The sequence below is a fragment of the Pezoporus wallicus genome, unplaced genomic scaffold, assembly GCF_028554395.1.
Source record: "Pezoporus wallicus isolate ANWC-B61680 ecotype Strahan unplaced genomic scaffold, APGP_CSIRO_Pwel_v1 contig_5785, whole genome shotgun sequence".
NCBI lineage: Eukaryota > Metazoa > Chordata > Aves > Psittaciformes > Psittacidae > Pezoporus > Pezoporus wallicus.
In genome coordinates this window covers 6,724,552-6,745,932 of record NW_026641150.1, presented here as the reverse complement: position 1 = coordinate 6,745,932, position 21,381 = coordinate 6,724,552, and the positions used below count along the sequence as shown (strand labels likewise).

Genomic DNA, 21,381 nt, shown 5'->3' with positions numbered 1-21,381 from the left:
TATGACTTACAGTAAGTCTGGCAGAGACTTTATGTTATTATTTTAAGATAAATTCTAATTGTATTTTAAGACTGTTGTTTACATGTAAAAATATGCTTGGACAGCTAGCAAAAAAAAAAAGTCTCTGGAACAGACAATACTGGGAAGGCAAAAAAATAAGCACACAGGATGACTACAAGAAAAAGTTTATGCAACATATTTGTAGATCATGCTCAGCATCCAGCTCATACATCTGAGAGGTAACATGACAATGAGAAGGCAAGCATGTATTCGCACACTTTGATAATCAGAATGTACTTGATATCAAAACAAACAGAGTTTAATAAAGTCCATTTTCAACTTAGTTATGAAAGAATAAACCTAGCAGAATAACCTTGTCTAAAACACAAACCATCAACTCCTGCCATCACATTCCTCTTTCTCACTCCCTCAAAACACACTCATCTTCACACCTATGATAAATTTTAGCCAACGTCATAGTTCTCATGCCTCTTCTGACTCGTTCATCCCCCCTGTTAAATCATATAATTTTAAATACTTAACATTTAAGTCATGTCAAATAATTTTTTCTTTACAACTCATTGTGAAAAAAGCTGAAAACCTTACCCATCTCTTCTCTTAGCTTTGCCCATGTTTTGACAGTTGTATCTGGGCTAAGAAATTTCTGCAAGTTTATCAGTTTCTAGTGTTGATTATGCAGATACTACCAACAGCATCTTCCTCAGTCTTTCTGATTATGTTTTCCCCCTTCGACTGACTTCCCCTTGCCTTCTCTAACATGGATGCCTGTCCTATTTTTAACACATACTACAATGTGCCTTTACACATCAGAGCTCTCCTTCCTTAATCTTACTTTGCTGTCTTTATTTTTCTCCAACCCTCTACTTAACTGTGTCCCACAGGGGCTTTCAAGAGTATGATCACAGTATCACAGTATGCTAGAGATTGGAAGGGACCTCAAAAGATCATCTCGTCCAATCCCCCTGCCAGAGCAGGAACACCTAGATAATGTTACACAGGAATGTGTCCAGGCGGGTTTTGAATGTCTCCAGGGAAGGAGACTCCACAACCTCCCTGGGCAGCCTGTTCCAGTGTTCCGTCACCCTCACTGAGAAGAAGTTTCTTCTCAAGTTTAAGTGGAACCTCTTGTGTTCCAGTTTGTACCCATTACCCCTTGTCCTATCATTGTTTGCCACTGAGTAGAGCCTGGCTCCATCCTCGTGACACTCCCCCTTTATATATTTATAGACACTAATAAGGTCACCCCTCAGTCTCCTCTTCTCTAAACTATAGAGACCCAGCTCCCTCAGTCTTTCCTCATAAGGGAGATGCTCCACTCCCTTAATCATCTTAGTTGCCCTGCGCTGGACTCTCTCCAGCAGCTCCCTGTCCTTCTTGAACTGAGGGGCCCAGAACTGGACACAATATTCCAGATGCTCTCACCAGGGCAGAGTAGAGGGGAAGGAGGACCTCTCTCGACCTACTAACTACCCCCTTCTAATACACCCCAGGATGCCATTGGCCTTCTTGGCCACAAGGGCACAGTGTTGGCTCATGGTCATCCTGTCGTCCACTAGGACCCCCAGGTCCCTCTCCCCTACACTGCTCTCTAACAGGTCGTTCCCCAACCTATACTGGAACCTGGGGTTGTTCCTGCCCAGATGCAGGACTCTACACTTTCCCTTGTTGTATTTCATCAAGTTACTCCCTGCCCAACTCTCCAGCCTGTCCAGGTCTCGCTGGATGGCAGCACAGCCTTCTGGCGTGTCAGCCACTCCTCCCAGCTTAGTGTCATCAGCAAACTTGCTGACAGTACACTCAATTCCCTCATCTAAATCATTGATGAATATATTAAATAATACCGGTCCCAGTACTGACCCTTGAGGCACTCCACTAGTTACAGGCCTCCAACTAGACTCAACCCCATAGACTACAACTCTCTGGCTTCTCTCCTTCAGCCAGTTCACAGTCCACCTCGTTACCTGATCATCCAGACCACACTTCCTCAATTTAGCTGTGAGGATGCTGTGGGAGACTGTGTCAAATGCTTTGCTGAAGTCAAGGTAGACCACATCCTCCGCTCTGCCATCATCCATCCACCGTGTTATTTCCTCATAAAAGGCTAAGAGATTGGTCAAGCATGATTTCCCCTTGGTGAAGCCATGTTGACTGCCCCTCATAACCCTCTTATCCTTGATATGCCTTAAGATGGCACCAAGGATAAGGTGTTCCATCACTTTCCCAGGGATGGAGGTGAGGCTGACCGGTCTATAGTTACCCGGGTCCTCCTTCTTGCCCTTTTTGAAGACTGGAGTGACATTTGCTTTCCTCCAGTCCTCAGGCACCTCTCCCGTTTCCCAAGACTTGGTAAAGATGATGGAGAGTGGTCTAGCAATGACTTCCGCCAGTTCCCTCAGCACCCGCGGGTGCATCCCATCTGGACCCATGGATTTATGGATGTTCAGATTGCTCAACTGATCTCTAACCCATTCCTCATCGACTAAGGCAAACTGCTCCGTTGACCTGACTTCGTCTAAGGTCTCAGGGGTACAGGGCTCTTCAGGACTGCCTGCAGCAGAGCAGACAGAGACAAAGAAGGCATTCAGTAACTCTGCCATCTCTGTATCTTCTGTCACCAGGGCACCCATCCCGTTCATCAGCGGGCCTACATTGCCTCTGGTGTTAGTTTTGTCTGCCATGTATTTGAAAAAGCTCTTTTTGCTGTCCTTGACCCTTCTTGCCAGGTTTAATTCTAAGGAGGCCTTAGTCCTCCTAGCTGCCTTCCTACATCCTCTAGCAGCAGCCTTATATTCCTCCCAAGTGGCCAGCCCCTCCTTCCATGACCTGTAAACTCTCCTCTTCCACTTGAGCATACCCAGCAATTCCCTATTTAGCCACGCAGGTCTCCTGGCCCTCTTCCTTGACTTCCTACGTGTCGGGATGCTCCGATCTTGAGCTCGGAAAAAGCAATCCTTGAATGTCAACCAACTATCTTGGGACCCTTTACCTTCAAAGGGCCTTGCCCATGGGATTTCCCCTAGCAATTGCTTGAAAAGGCCAAAGTTTGCCCTGCTAAAGTCCAGGGTTGCAATTCTACTTGCTATTCTCCTAGTCCAACCACACAAGATCCTGAATTCCACCATCTCGTGGTCGCTGCAACCAAGGCAGCCCTCAACCCTTACTGCTTCAACCAGACCTTCCTTGTTAGTGAGGATGAGATCCAGCAGCGCTCCTCTCCTGGTCGGCTCATCCACCATTTGCAGGAGGAAGTTATCATCCATACACTGGAGGAACCTCCTGGACTGTGGCTGGGTTGCTGAGTGGTCCTTCCAGCAAACATCAGGGAAGTTAAAATCCCCCATGACGACCACGGCCTGTAACTGTGAGGCCGCTCTCAGCTGCCTGTAGAAGCCCTCGTCAACTTCCTCACCGTGATCTGGTGGTCTGTAACAGACACCCACAACAGTATCGCCCCTGCCAGCCTGCCCCTTATGGTTTGATTCCTATGATTATAACCGCTACCTTAAGGATTGGTATGAGACTCACACTCTCTTTTTCATTCTCTCCTGAGTCATGTTCCTTCCTTGAAAGTTGCCAATATGAATTAAATTAGAAAATTACATCAATCAATGCTATTGTAATGTGACTCCTTCTATTCCTAGTGCATTATATCGATAAATATACACTTTAGCAACAAATACACTACTTAGCAACTGGTAGGTGGTGAAATAGAGACCAGATTTATCTAGAGACAAGGTATTCCAAACAACTAAGATACCTCTCTTTTTCAATGGGTTTCATTCTTCCCATCACAGGCTCTTTATACATCAGCACAGTCAAAAATAGTCTATTTTGCACTCTTCACGGACACATATGCTGAGGTGATAGGATGAAATGCACAAAAATGAAATTGGTCTGAGAATACTTTCTTGAACTGGAGAACTAGAACCAATGTCTAACATTATTCACCATATTGGAAAGGTCTTGTTCTGATTATCATGCAATTTAAAATATTTTTTTTGTAGTAGTAGTAGTAGTGGCCTGGAACTAAAAAAACCCAACCAAACAAAAGGTTTTCTTCATATCTCAAAGTTTTCATCACATCTTAAGCATGCTTTCAAGAATTAAGAATTAATTCCTAAATGGAGGAGGATATCACAAACCTTAGTGTTAAGTGCAACCTGTGATTCTTCTCCTGAAGAAGTTCTTTTACAGTGAACATCCCAGAACCCAACAAATACATCTGAAAGAAGATGAGTACCAGAATTTTATTTTACAATGAATAAAGACTTTGTCCACAGCACTGAAGCCCAAAATACAAATATTATGCACAAAAGTCTGAGAACAAAAATATAATTACATATGCCCATACATAACTAATTAAAACTTTAAAATGTAATAAATGTGGTAATCTATTAAAAATCCTTTTTCTACTGGAGGACAGTAAGCATTTTTCTTTCCCTAGGATTTGAGAGGAGTTACTTCAATATATACGTTTAGGCCAAGCAATACAGGAATGCTGAAAGCAATGACTGAACGGGGCTCAGACTGACTAGGTCTACATTCACAGTCCTTCTCTGACCCAGACCTGTCTCCTCCTGAAAAACTTACCTCTTCTTTTTTCCCTAGAAAGCACTGTACAGAGAGGGATAGCTCTCCTGCCCTTATGGAAGCCTACATGGGGCCTGGAATTGTATTTTTGGCAACAATCTGAAAATAAATGGCTGAGTTGCACCCAGATACATGTAGTTACATGGGAGGGCTGGCACTTAAACTTTTCACAGTAAGGAAACAAATCTTACCCCTGAACAAAATCACTAAGGTATCAGGCTAGGGCAATTTCTAGAATTCAGTAGCTCTATTCAGAAGGACTGTTTCATCATGGGCCAACGACCCCAGGTTAGAGGCCTCAGTTAGGGGTGCTGGATCCCACTCATTATCTAGTTCAGTAAAGAGGTCCACAACATAAGAGAAAAAGTGACAGGACCTCTTAATTTATATCAGTGTTCCCCAAACTTGCTGCAGACAAGCCTTATTTGAGAATACTGGCAATGCTCCCCACTCTGCTGCAGCATTTGTCCCTCCTTTCCCTACACATCTTGCTTTCTCCAGGATCAGTGCTGCTACACCATTTTGCTTTCTTCCACAAACTCTACTAGTTTTATCTCCTTGCCTCTCATTTCCTTGCTTAACACTGACACAGCAAGCAATGAAATAAAGAAAACTTACTGTTCCCTGAGATCTATCTTTGACGTCATACACGGAGAGTTTGATTTGTGTCATCTGATTGATAAGAGAGTCTTGGAAAAAGGCAATGCTGCTTAGAAAGATAGGATTACTTGTTCCCTGTAATCATAAAAAAAAGGTCAAAAATTAATGCAAGGTGGTATTTGTTAGGAAGAAATGCTTCCTGCATTAGCTTCACTTTTAAGTCTAATCCAGGAGGACCTCACCACTTACCTCAATAATTTCTGTCTGTGCATGCTTCGTCCAGAATGCCTGAGGAGGTGTTGTTACACTCACAGCTACAAAACTATTTGGTTTTCGATCTAGCGACGGAGTCAGGAGCTCACTGCAAGCTTTAAGTATGCAATAAATAAATAAATTTAGATACAGGCTCTTTTTCATATTGCTGTAAGACTCTACATTTGCAGAAAAGCTTATTATACACCCTGCGCAATAAACCCATGAAGGGCCTAATATTCTTTCTACCACCATACTGTAAATGCAGATGTCACTCACCTTTGTGCATACAAACATTAAACATGCAATCAGATCAGTTTGGCTCCAAGCTGTAGAGCTGTAATTTAAACTTGTTCTCTTCTAACACCTGCCTATCCGTGCCCCTGGCACAACTTATTAGAACAGCGTACAAACATAAGTTTTCCTCTGGGAATCTCCTGAGCATGGCTGTAGTTGATTTGAAGTCACGCTCCATTAAGCCCATTACCAAATGGCATTTTGCCATGGAGAACCAATAGAAGTGCTTAAACATTGATCAAGCAGCTCTACTATGTGAAAAGCTAGCCTGTAACTGTAAAAGGACAGCAATTTATTTCCTCTAAAATGTTATTGTGAGTTTAACTGCTGTGAAGGGGCTATGGTGAGTAGCAAATAACTACCAAAAATCTCGGGGAGAGACTCTAGACGATTATATTAAACTTCAGTGCCAAATTATATCTAGCTAGATACAGGTAACTACAATGTGGTCTGACTCTCCGACCACCAGCTAGGTACAGAAATTTAATTCTGAAATTTACCTGGGCAAGCAAAATATTTAAATGTACACTAACCACTCCACAGTTCTCAATATTTTAATTTATCTGAAAATATCCAAAGTACCTTACTCAGCTCTAATTCTTAAGATTCATAACATTATTACATCTGAGAAAATGTTCTCATTTTTCATTTCAAGCATATTGTTAAGAGCATAACCTTCCAAACATTAGTCCACTGTTAGGCCTAGATAACCATGCTGCACTTGAAAATGTGGACTGAATTCTCATGAAGCAAATATTTTTCACTTATTCTTCAAGTGAGGTGAGTTAATACACAACGTTCTTGTTCAAATTTAACCGTCTTAGAAATCAGGTCACTTCGGCATGTCAAATTATCCCTTGATAACAAAGGCCACAGGAAAATGGCTGATACAGGGAGATATCTTCTGAAGTGCTGATATACTGAGACTGAAGACAGCTTCACAGTACCTTCACATAAACAAACCAAACATTTAAAAATTACATTCATATAGCAAACAGTTTAAATTTTATAGGACAGATGTTTTAATTACAGACTTCCAAGAACTGCTGGCTGCTTATCAAAAGATACTGTTCAGGCAGCAAGAAAACTGTACCACATTTCCATAAAAATCAAAGTTTCAATCCTTACTATATGAAAAGCGCTTCAAAATCAACAACTACAAAACCACACACATACTCAATAGCATGTATCACCAAAATTAGCATAAAAATCACTAAGCCTACCTAAACTGAACTCTAAAATCGGCTCATCTGGATCCTGAATGTTTCCTGTAAATCAGAAAAATTAACACAAGATTAGCCAAACACTGCTGTCATGTGAAACCTTTCCTGAAGTTGCAGTCATGCAGAGAAAGAAATTCAATTTTATAGGAAAAAAGACTGTATTTTTAATTGAATGAGCCATGACTGGTATTTAAAATACTTATTAGCTAATCTCTGGTATTTAAAAATTATCTGAGAAACCTGAGATGATCTCATTTTATAAAACATGTTAAAATATGTAGAACTATTCATTTGGAATATGGGACTATAACATGCTGAAGGTCAGTAAAAAACAACAGGATTAAAGCCACTTACTGTCTGAGCCACAATTTACTCCAAATTACTAAATCAGCTACATCTCCTCTGTGATCAGTAAATAGGGAAAAGTCTCTCTCACTAACCAATGAAGGCCTCTGGGGGTTACAAATCGTAATTTACTCACCATAAAAGGGAGAAAATTCTCAGCTCCCTCAACTCTCTTGAAAATTTTATACCATGTCAGACAAGGAGGTTACCAAGACTCTTCCTAGACCTTGGCATTCTTTCATTGTTTTGTCTTCCTGTTTCTTATTTTTGACTGATAAACATAACTGCACAAAATCTAGCTTAATTTCTTTTTTTCTCCCCTCTCAAATTTTAATGTTTTGTCTATTTTAAAAAAGGTAAGTTTAAGATTTTTTAATTTATTATAATTCCCTCCGGCTAACCAACTATATCTAAATCTTCAGGGATTAAAAGAAAAAACCCAAAGTTAGTACAGGGTAGAATTCTGAAAGGAGCAACAGAGCAATAGCTGACAAGAAGGTACATACCTGCCAGAGAAAGGCCTAGCATGTCAGAGGTGACATCAATGGTGGAGGCCCGTTGCACAGTGCGTGATTTTGCACCATGGCGGGGACTGTGTTCTCTTGCTGTCATTTTGTCATGAAGAACCCTTCTCTTCTTGCCACTTGGCTTTACTGATATTTGTCTTACAGAGTAGCAGAGTGCAGCAGGCCGTCTCCAATTGCTATTCCTCTAACATTACCACACTAAGCAATAAAGAGAGAAAAAACACGCCAAAATTTTAGGCCACTATCAGCTACTGGTTTTCTAACAGCAGCAAACCTAGGGCCATAAAATTGCCTCAGGTCATTGAAATAAAATGCTCAAGGCAGATTAAATGCACAGTAACTCAATTTGCATGAGCTGTACATCTGTAGCATTTTACTGCAAATTGTTGAAGACTGTACCACATACAAGAAAGGCTCTTCTGTCAGAGAATGGGGGTTGAGAGACTCGTTAACAGACCAGCTGCTCTTCTCCTTTGTCTAAGTTATTAAACCATCCTTAATGAAGTTTCCTGGTTTTCATAATCACCAGGGAACACAAGTAAATTCATCAGATGGGGCCTCTGTCTGCAGAGGTAGGACAAGGGATAAGGACAAAGGGACAATGGGTCAGCAGAATGCAGAATAAAAGGGCAGGAAATGTTGTTAGTTTCCACACACTGTGTTGTTCCAGGCTCTACTGCCATGTAGGGATGTTGAAAACTATAAATAAAACCTACTGGGTCAGAACAAGGCTGAAATTCTGGGATGGCGATGGAAAGTAAAAAGGGATGCCTGCTGATGTGGCACATGGCAGCGGCTGTGATTTTCCTTCACCCTAAACTTTACTGCTTTACAGACATCCATGACAGCTGCTCTTCCCTTCACAATTCCTATAAAGTGAAATGTTATGGTAGCAAAGAAACACAAAGCATATAACAAATTTTATTACATTGTTATATGCAGTGCTTTTGGTTTGGCTGATAAATTTGAATCTTCCTTCTGACAGCCACACTAGCATTGCAGTTACGGAACTTTAGTATTCATTTCATACTATTATGACAAACTCCATTCATTTAGGAAGTGAGACTAGGAGTAAAATCTGATAAACCTGAAAGGCAGTAATACAGTGACTAGTACCTTCACAGGAGCCCCTCATTTATTTTACAATATTTGAACCATGCTGCATAATGGGAGCGTATTTCTTTTCCTTTCAGGTTGATGGACCTAACAATGGGCAAGATGCATTCTAATTAAATAAAGCACCTAGCTTTTACTTGTGTTTAAAATGGGTGTTTCAAAACTGAAGCCCTCCAAAGGAACACTCAAGCTGCCTAACTTAAATCTCTGAATTTAACTAGTCAGCATCTCCCTCTGGAGGATTTGAAAAGAATCTTCCTCTCCCCACAGGAACTCAAGCATCTTCTTAACTAGCACTGGTTCACTGGACATCTGAAATTCAGATGCAAATTAAGCACCTCTGACAACTGAACTAAACACAACCCTGGTCATCTACATGAGCTTAGGAATGAGATTTAAATGGCAAACTCATTGCAGGGAGGAAGGAATTTCAGCTGCATCCACTAGATAGGTCAGTCTGTTGCCAGTCAGAACAAATAATTTGCCTTGGTGATTCAACTCAGCTTTATACAGTATAATGTCGTAAGCCAATTCCAAATAGGAAAAGAGAGAACTCTTGAGTGGAAGAAGCAGAAATTGACAGCTCTGAACATCCCATCCCTAAAAGATTTGAAACTCAGTGACAGCATACAAAACAACACTCTGCTTACAGATATAATTAATGACAGACAAAAATTAAAGCAGGCAGTTTTCAAATTCATACATAATTACAGAACAGCTGAGCTTGGAAGGGATCTCTGGAGTTCATCTAATCCAAGTCCCCAGCTCAAAAGCAGCATCACCTAGAGCAAGTTGCTCAGGACTGTGTCCAGTTGATTTTAGACACTGGCTATAATGCCTCTGGCCAACCTGGTTGTTCCGAAGTTCAATCTCTCTCAAGTGGTTAAATGGCTAGTGAGCCACTGGTCTTTCACAAATAGTACTGAATGTCCTAAGATTTGGTCAAATAAAACTTCCATCAAAATTATTTGCCAGTTTCCAAGTCTTTCCATTTTCCTAATTATTTTTTCTTCTTTCAGCAGTTGGTTTTCCTTGTTTTTTTCTTTAGGTAATGTAGTGTTTCATGGTTTGCAAGCCCATTAAACCTAACCTAATAAAACAGAAGACTAATGAAACAGAATACCTACAGAAGGTGCTTTCAGAAATTTAGACAGGATGCTATAGCTCCTTCCCCCAAATCCTACAGATACCTTAATTAAAGAATAAAGAACTAACAGTTCACATAGGTACAGGTCAGAGAGCAGTTAGGTTAGAGTTCATACAGACACTAAAATATCTGCAGTTGCTGACAACCTTAAAAAGGGTAAATCCTTGAGAAGTTAACATAGGGTCAGGTATTTGCTTTGAAACTATTTTTATTTAAGTATTACTGAGCATAATAAATTTTCAAGGCTAAGTTCTCAACTATTCATTTAAATTGCAATACTAATTTATCGCCTAATGATAATTTTTAGCTTACACTGATCATACTCACAGAGGGCTCTTTTCCTCATGTGTGGAGGGAATTTGTGTATCATCACTTAAGTCCACATCTAAAATAATTAACAAAATAATAAGTATAAATAATAAATATTTTCATAGAGCATAAATCACAACAAACAGGCAGGTATCATTTTTAGATTAACTGTAAAGTTAACTTCTGATTAATAGCTCTCACGTTAATGTTTACTGAAAATGAAAAAACAAAAAGAGTATGATCCTCTGCTGAACCTCACTAATCATAGCAACAGCCAGTCAGAGCAAGAGCACAAAGAAATAAGGTTATGCTAAAAAGGTCTTCAGGTCAGCATTTGGTGAATGAATAGAATAGCTGTAAGAAACGTATGTTAACATGCTTACTGAAAGGCTTGGTGCTATTAAGAAAAAGGAAAGTATATGATATCTTGAGTATGAGACTTGTTACTACGCTTGCTTTTCTACAGTTAGACGTACAAAATTTTGCTGCTTGGAAGAGTTATAACCACTGTCAGGAGAAAAGATCCTGTGTCAAACCACAGAAGTCCAAGAGATGAAGATGTAGGGCTTTCTCTCCATTGAGTGAAATTACTATGTGAGGTAGGCTTCTCTGAACAGCTACCAATAATCACACAGGAAAAGTGAATTATTTTTAAATCTGCTATGGGTTAACTGAAGGTTTGGAATTTCTAGTAGTACCATCTCATTCAAGTACATATACATTAATAGGATACACCTTTTAAGACCTCCCATGTATGCCCTACTACAATAAAAGAGATGAGGAAGTCCAGTCTGAGCTTTTTAATTTAATCACCAGCCCTACCAATTACCCAAGACTACTTCAGAACATAGGTCTAAACTCTTATCACTTACAGAAAGGTCTTTAATCTCACCTAAACTGCACAGGAGGCAGGTATCTGATCTCAGCTCACTGCCCAGGGTCTCTAAATAGTCAATGGTGAGACATAGGCACTTCCAGAAAATGAGTCACTGTTTTCCAAGGTAGGTGGAATGAATCACCACAAGAAAGTACCTCTCCTCCTCTCTCTAACTATAGAAAGCATTTAGGTGACTAGGTTAGGCCTGATGCTGCAGCTGCGCAAACTGGATCCCTCACACAGTTCTGCCAGTTCAGGCAGGGGTGACTTCCCTCTGTTCACTGCATAAACTGACATGACCCAACCAACAGGTGCTCTGACCACTCTTTTGAATTACAACCATTTCAACAATTACAACTTTATAATAGGTGGAGGTAGGATTCCTACCAAAAGAAAGGTAGTATTAACATACCGGATAGCTCCCTTAGATGGTACCAAACACTGGCTCCAGTTCCACAGCCAGCAATCCCAAAGGCTGATGTAATTCATGTCCAAACAAACCCTATCCTGAAGATGGAATGATACATTGACACATAGACTTCGGCTTTGCCCTTACTAATACTGCAGACAGTGGATGTTGGCAATGTGTGCAACTTTGCACCTCATGAAGTTTTGCTGCAAGCCCAGGTTTCAACTGTGGCTTCAACTGAAGTATGAATAGCTGCTATTGACCCCCAATGGTCACTTTCATTGTGCAGAAAAGGCTTCTGAACAAGACTCCCTTCTATTATGTAAATATTTATTGGGTGCTCTATTAGCACAAAAGCTAATAATCAGAAGAAAAAATCTTCATCAGATGCCACTTCTGGCCTGCTGCTTTCAGTCCTGGCGGTTTGCCATGCAAAGCAAATGTCACTGCTCAGCTGCATGGCCTCACATCCTACAGGCCTGAAAGTTTCAGATGTTTGGTCTCACTCTGACTGCTTAAAAAATCTCAAGCAAACACGATTATCATTGCAGGCCCAAAATAATCCCTTAATGATTAGGTTGTATATAAGTACCAGCTAATATTCTCCTTATCTCTGTTCTCTTTGGTCTGTTCCCTTCTTGGAAGAAACAAGTTTCCTACCAAACTACTCCTTGAAACAAACATGTCAAGTGAGATCAAACCTTTTTTCACGTCAACACCCACTTTTTTGACACTCATTTTACAACCGTAAGAAACAAGATTTTTCCAATTTACACATCAATAAGCAGGAGAAAGAGGCTACTCCAATTATAGACTAAATCAAAGTCTACTTTAAGACTTTCCTATCGCCACACTGCTCTAGGCTCATAGCATTTGATCCAGCAAAGAGGCATGCCAAAGCAGAAAATGCCACAGCAGCAGAATACTAAATGTTACTGATACATCTATATGAAGAGAGTAAGAGAACGGGAGAGTGTGGAAGCCTCTTTAATGCTTCTTTAAAAATGGGGATACAATCCTACTACAAGTTCACCATCACCTCCAAGACAGAGTGGAAAAAGTAGTTGTGAGATACTTACTGAACTGCAGTTAGTTTTACCACTCTCAGGACTCACTGGACTGTAAGGTTCACTCTCTGAACCTTACAAATTTTTACCTCCAACCACAGAAAACCTCGGTAGTGAAACAAGATTCGCCATGTTGGCTCAAGACCAATCTTCCAGCAATTCCAGCATTCCATCTCCAACAGCAATTTCAAAGAAAATGCAAGGAACTTTATTAAACATACTTCAGGGTCTGAAGTGAATGTCTGGGTCAATCCTATCACTCATGGCTGAAGAGGCAGCTCAAGGGCAGAACATCAGCTCAAATGACTTAAGTTCCAGCGAAAGCCTGCTAAGACTGACACCAATTAAGAGCTTTCTTCTTTTTTTCACAGTGTCAGAAGCACTTCACTTTTCTATCTCATTTAATGAGAGACTGAATGTCCTGAATCTCACACAGATCACAACAGCAGCAAAGCTCAGAGCCATGAGCTTGACACTGCCCTGGTTTAACCCCAGCAGGCAACCAAGCCCCACGGAGCTGCTCACTCACTCCCCTCTGGTGGGATGGAAGAGAAAATCAGACAGGTAAAAGTGAGAAAACACGTGGCTTGTGATAAAAATCAGTTTAATACGTAAAGCAAAACAAGGAATTAATTCACCACTTCCCATCAGCAGGCAGGAGTTCAGCCACCTCCAGGAAAGCAGGTCTCTGTCATGCTTAACAGTTACTTGGAAAGCCAAATGCCATCATTCTGAATGTTCCCTGCTTCCTTCTTCTTCCCCCAGCTTTATGGGCTGAGCATGATGCCACATGGTGTGGGAAATACCTTTGGTCCTTGGGTCAGCTGTCCTGGCTGTCCCCTCCCAGCTCGTTGTGTACCAGCAGCCCACTTGCTGGTGGGGTGGTGTGAGGAGCAGAAAAGACCTTGACTCTATGTAACACTGCTCAGCAATAATGGAAACATCCCTGTGTCATCAGTGCTGGGTTCAGCCCTTAATTAACTCTATCCCGGTCAAAACCAGCACAAATAGCTTGAGTAAGATTCTTCCCTCCAACCAGACTCAAGGGGACAGCAACACAGGCTGTGTTTACTGCAGATCCATAGGCTGACAGCAAAGTTTCACTCCAGTCACTCCATGATCTAGGACATATCCCTTACCATGCCGTTTGGGAAGTCAAAAGCAAGTGGTGCCAGCATCTAATACAGATCTTTGCCTCCCACTGAAACTACTTCCCCTCCAAAAACATACTTGGACAGGTGCTAGTGTGTCAGCAAAGAGCCTGTATTTCCCCCTCTCAGTCTACTCCTTAAGTCTAAGTTCCCCTCACAAGCTGGCTTAATGTCTCCCTCTCCCAAGGACCATAATCTTGATTACAAAGGACAAAAAAATAAGTTTGCCCTAAAGAGCCTTCTTGCCACTCTCCGAAGCCCTCCTGCGTATCCTGAGCAAGTGGGTAACCACAGTAAGAACAGGGAAAAGTCTTCCACAAGAAAACGAAATAAGCTACCACAAGACACAATGAATGTATTTGTGCAGCATGGAAATATCCAAATGCAACCTTTCAGTGATACTTAGATAAAAGGTCATTTCAGCAACAGAAAGTAGCTTGCTTTCTCTTTGCTTTCCTGTCTACCCTCTCCCTTACAGAAAAACGTGTAAGTCACACACTTTTTTTATCCTTTCCTGCTATGAACTTTAGCAAACTCAATTAATCTAAAAACCTAATTTTATCTCTTTAATACATTTGAGTACTTTTAATAGAAAACGGTAATCTAGGCCACTTAGTTCTTTGTGCAAATTAAGACTATTTGTCTATATTCACAACTGAAATAGAATTAGCATTCTTTACTTAATGAGACATTGTTTTAAATTCATTTGTCATCACAACACTTCTATTTCTCCTGTACTCCTCCTATGAGTGCAAAAATATGTACACCCACAGGTGGAAGTGAGCATTTGTAACACACATTTGCTGACTAAAAAGGATAATGCACAGCTCTGTTTCACTTTGTACAACAGCTTTCATCAAGTTGAGCACAACACAGTGCCATGAAAAATGAGAGCAGTTTGAAGTCCAACCCTCTCAGCCTCCTCTGTTGTTTTACCAACAGAAACTGAAACAGCTTACAAATGGTCTTTATCCTCGATTAATCTTTACCCTCTTCACAAGACACATGCTGGGTACATTGAGGTGAAGTTTCCTGTGCATGGGTTGACCTTCCTCGTGACCCGAGGTCCTTACACTGCCTATACAGACATGGAAAAGCCCATGAGGGCAGGGGACACATTTTCTGTTGAGGACTTTGGACTGGAAACACATTTCTGAATTTGATGGCCCTTTGAACACAGTCCTACAGCCTGCCTCTTGTCAAGCAGTCTTTCATCATAACCATGATGCTCACAGTGCAGAAAGAGCATTGCTCTAACCAGAAAAACAAAGAGCTTAACCCTATCTCTGAGCTCCTCTTGCTGCAGGAAGGGCTGGGGTAGAAGAACAAAGGTAGAAAAAAAAAACAAAACAAAATGACAAAAAAACCCCAAACAGTTTATGATCTGAAATGGAGATGACTCAGGCACACATACTACTGTTGGTTACAGACAGATGGCAGTAAAATATCCTGCAACATACAGGCAATGAGAGAGCGGGACCACAGAAGACACAGAGGGATAAAAGCACTGAATAGTTTCAGGTTCACTGTATCTGTAATCAGAAGTTTTGGTCAAGCTTGGATTACAACAAAAAGCCTAGGGAATTATTGGAATCACAGGCTACTGTCAGCACTGTCTTCTAAGTGTTTGATGGGATCATAATGCTCCAGAACCATTGTGCCTCACCTGTGCAACAGGACTGTGCTCCAGGGTCACAGTCTAAACATTTATTTACTTTCCTGACACTACACTTTCCCACACAGAAGGAATGCTCCATTGTGTAACAGGCACAATGGGAAAATCTCCCAAGCACTCTTCATTTTTATGTGGCACTGGTCTGGCTTGCTGTGATTCCCATGCTTACTGTTTAAAATGTTTATCTAAAATCCGTATTTTTAAAATACGGAACAGCATCCAAGGACGAGTGAGAAATGAGTGAATTCTTTCTCTAACATACATGTTTCCAACAAGACGTAACTGACTCAGAAAATGAAACTGTGTCAAGTATTTAGAAAATTTAAAATAAATATTACCATGATTTAGGCAGCACTACATTTTACACTATATATTACACTATAATATAAACTTGCTAAAAAAGATGCATATTTCTCCATCATTTTGTATTCCTGAACTGTGTTTTGTGTGTGTATTCCTGATTTATACATTTCTTTTCCTTACACAATACATGCCTAAGCTATGTCTAATGGCCGCAAAACCAGATGTCTTTTCAAATGAAATAATTTTTTGGTTCCAGATATCTGATCCCTTTGTGCTGTTTTCATTTAAAATGATCTGTGTGTTTACCCTGATCTTTCTAATCAATGGGAGAGGGGGTTGTTGCAGGCCAAGATGCTGACTGCAAGGCTCTTTCCTGGATTCCTTTCTGGAGTCATGTAAACAAGTGGTGGGATGCTGGCAGCATAAGAATCCAGCACCACACAGGGCAACAATAGTCTATGCTTCCTACTGCTCCCATTTCAATGCCTTGGTGGGACAACTGTCCCAGTGAAAGGAATCCTTTTTCATGCCAGTCCTACCCTGTGAGTTAACAGTAACATCACCCTGTAAGATACAATGGGGGTATGTATGCGTGTGTGTGCTGCACCAGTGTCTTGCCAGTTTCTGAAAGTGTTTTCCTTGACAATCTTATTTAGACAGCATGCAGACCCCACTTTGCTGGCCCTGTCAAAGACCTCAAACCCATCCAGAAAACCCTGTCCAGATTCCTAGGATCTGGGCCAAAGACCCCCAACAGTTGGTTTGCTTTCTTGCCCAAGTTGTGAGGAGAAACTATGGAGTTTCACAAAAGGTTCTCCACCAGCAAGAAAAAGGGCAGATGTGAGCCAAGATGACAGCCAAAAGGGAGTAGGGCTACTGGGTTTGAGGAAGGATGAATTGCTAAGCTGCTTCTCAAGAAGTGGTAGGACTCAAGACTAAACAGAGCAAAAGACATTGCTCTTCACCTGCCAGCCATCAGCTATGCTTCAAGACAGACACTGAAAGAAGAAATAAAACTATTTCTGAGTGGGTCTTGAGCAAGATGCAGCCTTTATATACTCAAAAACATTTATACATTCAAAAATTCAGGAGCACAAGCACTGGGAAGGAGCAAGAGCAGACTCAGGGATGACTAAAGGGACTATGCTACCCTGTGTTTGCATTGCCCAATGCAGCAGGTGCACTCTGGGTTGATGGATGCATGTCTGCTGTCCCAGTTCTTCCCTGCACCCAATACCCCCCTCCCACATGCACACACAAGTACATATACACCCCCTCTGTCCTTTACAAGACACTTACAGCAGCTGGATTCTGATCAAGGCCAACAAGAAAGGGAAGTAGGAAACCAAGTGTCAGTGTCTGAGATACACCAATTTGCCCAAGTGCTTCTGCTATAGGCAAGGAACTGCTGCAGACACCTCTCTTTCAGAAAAGGAAGCCACAATTTCATTTCCCAACAAAGCCAGAAAACATTAAAAAGTAATTTTTCACAGTGTCACCATCTGTCCATTGAAGGTCACAAGGAAGACCACGACTGATGCTCTTCAGAAAAGACAGGTTAAGAGTTCAGAGAAACCAACAAGGAATAAACTTAATTGTGAGGGAAGGTACATTTCACCACACTTGTAAAAAGCAAAGTCCACATGAAGTATAAACTGAACTGTTGATAATAGGGCCTGACAATCACAGAATCATAGAATGGTTAGGGCTGGAAAGGACATAATTCCAACCCCCCCTGCCATGGGCAGGGACACCTCACTCTAGACCATGTCGCCCAAGACTGTACAACCTGGCCTTGAACACTGCCAGGGATGGCGCATTTACCACTTCTTTGGGCAACCTGTTGCAGTGCCTCAGAACCCTCACAGTGAAGAACTTCCTTATATGTATCCTGAACATCCGCTGTTTAAGTTTAAACCCATTACCCCTTGTCCTACCACTACAGCATCATTTACCAAATGGATTCTTAACTTGTAGCAGAGCTACCAAAACACAGCATGCAAGAAAGATTACAGTATTGACAGACATGGGTTATTTGAAAACATACCGGAAAATACATTGAAACTTGTCATATTTGAATGTGGAATTTAAAAGACCTAAATCAGTGGCACAAAACTGGAATAAATAAAGTACATGACCTACAAAAAATAGATCATAAGTGTCTCACGTGTCTTTGAAGTGACCTCATAAGAGGAAATAAGGCCAAATATTGCTGAACTTTTTCTACAGATTTGATTATAAATCATTCTCCAATGCACAATTGGCAGCTTTCTATTAGAGTATCATATTTCAACAACTGTCCTCTACTTGTGAAAATTCTCATGAAGCTCCCCAGCTTTGACCCTCAACCTCACTGAAATACTATATTCTTTGTTGAGGTGTGACTGAAGAAAGAAGCTATTACAAAATAAATGCCTTGCCGTAGATATTATGATCCTAGCTCTAAGACATAAAAGACAAAGATAAAATAACTTTGGAAAGAGTAACTAAAGGTATTTCTACTACTCTGATTGGTTTAATGTGTAAAATGAGATGATAAATGAACATCTGTGGACAAAAAGAAATACTGTGGGTACTTACTTAGAAAGTTCATTAGTCCTTAGTTTAACATATTACAGGTTAAAGGGGCCTGTTCAGACAGAAAAGGTAGCAATTATTTGTGTAGCTGTGGTGTGCAACATTTCATTCCATTATAACAACTTGTTTTCTTTCACTCTCATCTGCTAACAGACCAAATGTAACAGACATTTCAGTCCAAAATCCAGAGAAAAATTAAGATTCCTATAGGGCATGGCCATGGATTTCTGGAGCCCAGGGCTTTTAAAAAGTTTTCAAATACCTGCAACTACAATCTACTGGTTTGTTTGTACTGCACTAATAGTGATCAGTCTTTAGAACTGACATAGTTTAGTGGGCTTCAAAAGTTTATTTCTAAAAATAACAACTGCTGCAGGGATGGTAGCAACAATCACAAAAAGATATAAATGCTATGCAAGGCCAAAGGGCATATATTAGTGCTGAGTTCTTTGCAGCACTCAGGGCACAAAACTATGAGCTTAAATGTCAGTGTTTTGTCAATTCTCCAAGCACTAGCATGCTTCATAAAACTGGTGTATTACTACAGGCCAAGTTTATCTGAATCTCACTTTTTTTAAGAGCAAATTTTGCATGGATATAGAAAAGGTTGAAAATGTGAAGGATGCATCCCAAATTACTTTCTGTTCTTGAAGTTCATGACTAACTCACTCTCATGACTGATATATTTGACTCTCAATTTTTGCATGCTGAAGGCAAGCAACAGTGATGCCAACTTCTCCCATTAACTCCTGGTGCCTCCCACCACCCCTTATCAGAAATTCATAAGTATGCTGCCTACCTCAGTAGTCAAACCTCCAAAGCAAGGCAGCAGAGATTATATTTCTGCCCACAACTACCCATCTTGCTCTTCCAGCCCAGATGAGAAAGTGTACCTTCTTTTCAGGCACACAAGTTTATAGTCCACTATCTCATCAATGCCACTTTCAGCAACAGGTTAAACTAAGATACTGAACTGCATCTCAGTGTGGGCACACATTTCTACATCCACTGCCTTCTAGCAAAACGGAGGGATCAAAACCTAAAGATGAAGACTGGGTTGGAGCAAAAATGTTACTCAAGCCTAGAGTCCTCTATGACAACAGGCAGAGCTAGTCTGAGAAAAAGAGTATAATGAGCAGTACTGGTATTTTGTGAGGCATCTCCAGGTTTTGTACTCCTAGATTCAGCTCACAAGCACCTAGGAACCTTCTGAGCTGGGCATACACACCCAGACCTCTATATTTAACGGACGGTGGTAAGATGACAGCTAAAGTGTTACCAGAACTCATCATGGGCCCTTGCTTCACTGGTACCTTATAGTTCTGTAATACCATATTGCCAACACTAGTGACTACTGGCCATAAGCCTTGTAGTGGAGTTTGCAAACCCTGAGGACTTAGGCTTTTCAGGCTTGCTTTGCCTGAACTTTTCTCTATCTGCCTGTAACTTTGTTTTAGCCTGCAATTAAACTTGATTTAGTTGTAACAATTTTTCTAACTGCCCAGATGTCTGTGGCTAAATGGTTTTTACTTTTGTTTATCTCTGTATGGAACCACCCATCATTTTACAACTCTAACACAATAATGCAGTGTAGAAAAATACAGGCCTGGTATGATAGCAGAGACCTTAAGAACTGGAGACACAGAATAGAGAGGAATACAAGCATAGGCTAAAGGAAGATCACGTACAGAGTTGACAGAGACAGCTCACCCATAGTTAACTAAAGAATTGAAGACTTGAGGTGGACAAAACTTAATTTAGGGATAATAACAGAACAAATAAATAGTATCTAACATGTATGTAAGGTACCACATTTAGTAAATTTGGATGTAACATTGAGCTGCAAACCAATGAAGAAAGAGCCAAGTTTAAAATGTTAGCAAGCATGTAAATGATCCCAAGTGAGTCCTAGAGTTAAGAAGAAGAAACTATCAACATAGAATCATAGAGTAGTTTGAGTTGGAAAGGACCTTCAAAGCTCATCTAGTCCAAACCGCCCTTGCATGAGTAGAGACACCTTCCACTAGACCAGGCTGCTCAAAGCCCCGTCCAACCCGGCCTTGAACAATGCCAGGGATGGGGCAGCCACAACTTCTCTCGGCAACCTGTGTCAGTGCCTCACCACTCTGACAGTAAAGAATTTCCTCCTAATACCTAATCTAAAGCTACCCTCTTTCACTGTAGTCATTCCGCCTTGTCCTATCACTGTATGTCCTTGTAAAAAGGAACTTCATATACCTCCTATCAGCATCTAAGGTCCTTTAGATACTGACAATTGCTAAAACACCTTCACATCCCCACCACCAGCATGAAATCACCTCAGGACCTAAAGGAGCTGGGGAAGAGTGTGCATTACAGCACGATAAAGAGGTAGACACTTTGTGTGTTCAACGATTTTAACTGTATTGTTATCTACTGAGACCTCCCCCTGTACAGAAGCATTCTTTCTTTTCCTGTATATTAGATTTCAATGAGCAATGACTCCTGGATTAAACGGTAAATACTTTAATTATAATAACAACAACTTCTTGCCTTTAGATATAAATTGTGTTTCATATTTGCACATAAAAATATTTTGGGTGTAACAGCAGAGATGTGGAATTTAGCGTCATTCTCCACTGCTTACATGTACCAGGCAGATGCTGTTGTCATCCAGTGTTTTAGGAGATAAATTTTCGAACAGTGGGGAGCACTAATTTTAGTGTTTCCAGCTTTTTCAGGTCATGCAGAAGTTATTAGACATTTAGACAATTTTTGTAGACTAAAGACACAAGAACAAGAGCTAGACATAACATTGTCAGGACAGTTTGTGATCACTGGGATAACATCTATGCTCCAAGCACAACTTGCTTCCACTGAAGACATAAAATGATCACCTGCCCACAGTGAATCACT

The 21,381-nt window shown here is 40.8% G+C and overlaps 1 protein-coding gene across 12 annotated transcripts in view; it reads right to left on the bottom strand.

Moving 5' to 3' along the window:
* Positions 1–21,381, bottom strand: part of INPP4A (inositol polyphosphate-4-phosphatase type I A) — an 89,977-nt gene that overhangs the window by 40,047 nt on the left and 28,549 nt on the right. For all 12 annotated transcript variants that reach the window (XM_057422203.1, XM_057422208.1, XM_057422209.1 and 9 more), the window contains exons 3-8: positions 10,446–10,503; positions 7,835–8,053; positions 6,984–7,028; positions 5,461–5,579; positions 5,230–5,346; positions 4,164–4,243 (exon numbers count right to left, since the gene is read on the bottom strand). In XM_057422203.1, coding sequence (XP_057278186.1) covers positions 4,164–4,243; positions 5,230–5,346; positions 5,461–5,579; positions 6,984–7,028; positions 7,835–7,940 — 467 coding nt within the window. In that variant the 5' untranslated portion in view covers positions 7,941–8,053; positions 10,446–10,503. The remainder of the gene's footprint in view (positions 1–4,163; positions 4,244–5,229; positions 5,347–5,460; positions 5,580–6,983; positions 7,029–7,834; positions 8,054–10,445; positions 10,504–21,381) is intronic.